This window comes from Salvelinus sp. IW2-2015, unplaced genomic scaffold (genome assembly GCF_002910315.2).
Source record: "Salvelinus sp. IW2-2015 unplaced genomic scaffold, ASM291031v2 Un_scaffold2220, whole genome shotgun sequence".
Classification (NCBI taxonomy): Eukaryota; Metazoa; Chordata; class Actinopteri; order Salmoniformes; family Salmonidae; genus Salvelinus; species Salvelinus sp. IW2-2015.
Genome location: NW_019943550.1, coordinates 1 through 2,425, shown reverse-complemented (window position 1 = coordinate 2,425; position 2,425 = coordinate 1). Strand labels below are relative to the sequence as shown.

At 46.9% G+C, this 2,425-nt stretch overlaps 1 protein-coding gene across 1 annotated transcript in view; it reads right to left on the bottom strand.

Moving 5' to 3' along the window:
• LOC112073306 (ERC protein 2-like) overlaps positions 1-1,903 on the bottom strand; it is a 105,218-nt gene extending 103,315 nt beyond the window's left edge. The window contains exon 1 of the mRNA XM_070440102.1: positions 1,793-1,903. Within this exon, the coding sequence (XP_070296203.1) occupies positions 1,793-1,903 (111 nt within the window). The remainder of the gene's footprint in view (positions 1-1,792) is intronic.
• Between the last annotated feature and the right edge of the window lie 522 nt (positions 1,904-2,425).

Below are 2,425 nucleotides of genomic sequence, written 5' to 3'. Positions count from 1 at the left end.
GGAGGGTGTTGTGTGTGTGCCTGTCTGAAACTCTGCACTATCCTAGTGAACAAGAACATTACAGAGATATATGAACAGTGGCTGTGCTTGTTTGAGTGACATTTATTTTAATGGATCTTAATCTGTCCCTTACTCCCTGTTCAACGTGAAAAGAAACACTTGAGTTTAACTGGTATAGCTTTGTGTGCATGTGTGTCTGTTACCATTAATATATTGATAGCAGAAGCTTGCTGAAAGTGTTGCTAAGCGAATGCTTTAGCGTGTTAGAGAAAGACAGAGGAGAGGGAGGAGCGAGAGAGAGGCAAAACACGAAGGGATTGAGAAACCGAGAGACGAGAGAGAGAGAGAGATGCACCTGTAGCGTCTCCTGCTTTTACCTCCAGCATTCATCTCTTCCTCAACTAACTAGGGAGAAAGACCGAGAGAAGAGGAGGGAGGACAGACTGAAATAAGAGGAGGAGGACAGGAGAGAGAAGGAGCGAAGAGGAGAAGGACAGGAGAGAAGAAGCAAAGAGGAGGAGGAGGACAGGGAGAGAAGGAGCGAAGTGAGGAGGAGGACAGGGAGAGAAGGAGCGAAGAGGAGGAGGAGGACAGGGAGAGAAGGGACGAAGAGGAGGAGGAGGAGGATAGGGAGAGAAGGAGCGAAGAGAGACGAGACAGGGAGAGAGGAGCGAAGAGGAGGACGAGGACAGGGAGAGAAGGAGCGAACAAGAGCACTTGATAGAGAGGAAGCTTACTGAAGAGTGAGAGATTTTCACAGAAATAACAGATGAAGAGAAAAATGGAGAGAAGTGTGAGACATAGAATGAGAGGAGAAAGAATGGACAGACCGAGACAGATATACTCTGCCAGTGGTGTATGTGGTAAGATGATGAGTCGTCAAGCTTATTTCTACCGGGTCCCTCCTCAGGAGCTGCACAGAGGAGCCAGCAGGACCCCACCAAGACTAAGGCCCTGCAGACTGTCATTGATATGAAGTAAGTCTTACTTGTTGATAGGCCCACATTTAAGTCAGACGGCAAGAGTAGTTCATCTAATGATCTGGTATCAGTTTCATAGTGAAACAGAGTGAAATATTGATAGCCTGTAAGGTGAGCACGGTTGATTATCTCACGAATTCAGGAAAGATCACATTACAAAAGAGCATACATATTGTTACAATACACACACGCACGCACGCACGCACGCGCACACGCACACGCACACCACACACCAGTTGAAGACTGATTGTGTGACTATCTATATGGGTCCGTGTCCAGGGAAAGACATATTGGCCCATCCAGAGTAGAGCACTTATTCAATTTGTTTCAAATGCTACACTATGGAAGCTTTCACTCTCATCTCAGGCCTTTGAAGTCAGTAGAGCGTGAAAAAATGCAGTGCATCCACATTGCAGTCCTACTGACTTCAAAGGCCTGAGATGAGAGTGAAAGCTTCCATATGTGACATTTGAAACAAATTGAATAAGTGCTCTACTCTGGATGGGCCAATATGTCTTTCCCTGGACACGGACCCATATAGATAGTCAACACACAATCAGTCTTCAACTGGTGTGTGTGTGTGTGTGCGTGTGCGTGTGCGCGTGCGTGCGTGCGTGCGTGTGTGTATTGTAACAATATGTATGCTCTTTTGTAATGTGATCTTTCCTGAATTCAGTGAGATAATCAACCGTGCTCACCTTACAGGCTATCAATATTTCACTCTGTTTCACTATGAAACTGATACCAGATCATTAGATGAACTACTCTTGCCGTCTGACTTAAATGTGGGCCTATCAACAAGTAAGACTTACCTTCATATCAATGACAGTCTGCAGGGCCTTAGTCTTGGTGGGGTCCTGCTGGCTCCTCCTGTGCAGCTCCTGAGGAGGGACCCGGTAGAAATAAGCTTGACGACTCATCATCTTACCACATACACCACTGGCAGAGTATATCTGTCTCGGTCTGTCCATTCTTTCTCCTCTCATTCTATGTCTCACACCTTCTCTCCATTTTTCTCTTCATCTGTTATTTCTGTGAAAATCTCTCACTCTTCAGTAAGCTTCCTCTCTATCAAGTGCTCTTGTTCGCTCCTTCTCTCCCTGTCCTCGTCCTCCTCTTCGCTCCTTCTCTCCCTGTCCTCGTCCTCCTCTTCGCTCCTTCTCTCCCTATCCTCCTCCTCCTCCTCTTCGCTCCTTCTCTCCCTGTCCTCGTCCTCCTCTTCGCTCCTTCTCTCCCTGTCCTCGTCCTCCTCCTCTCTCTTATACACATCTAGATGTGTATAAGAGACAGCTATGTCGTCAGCCTCCGCACTGGCGCAAAGGTGGTCTGTGTGTGTGTGTCTGTGTGTGTGTCTGTGTGTTACAGTAGCTATATGAATACACATGCAGAGAAAGACACACAAAGCAGACAAATCCAAAACAGCAACACAGCAGCAGCATGCATCA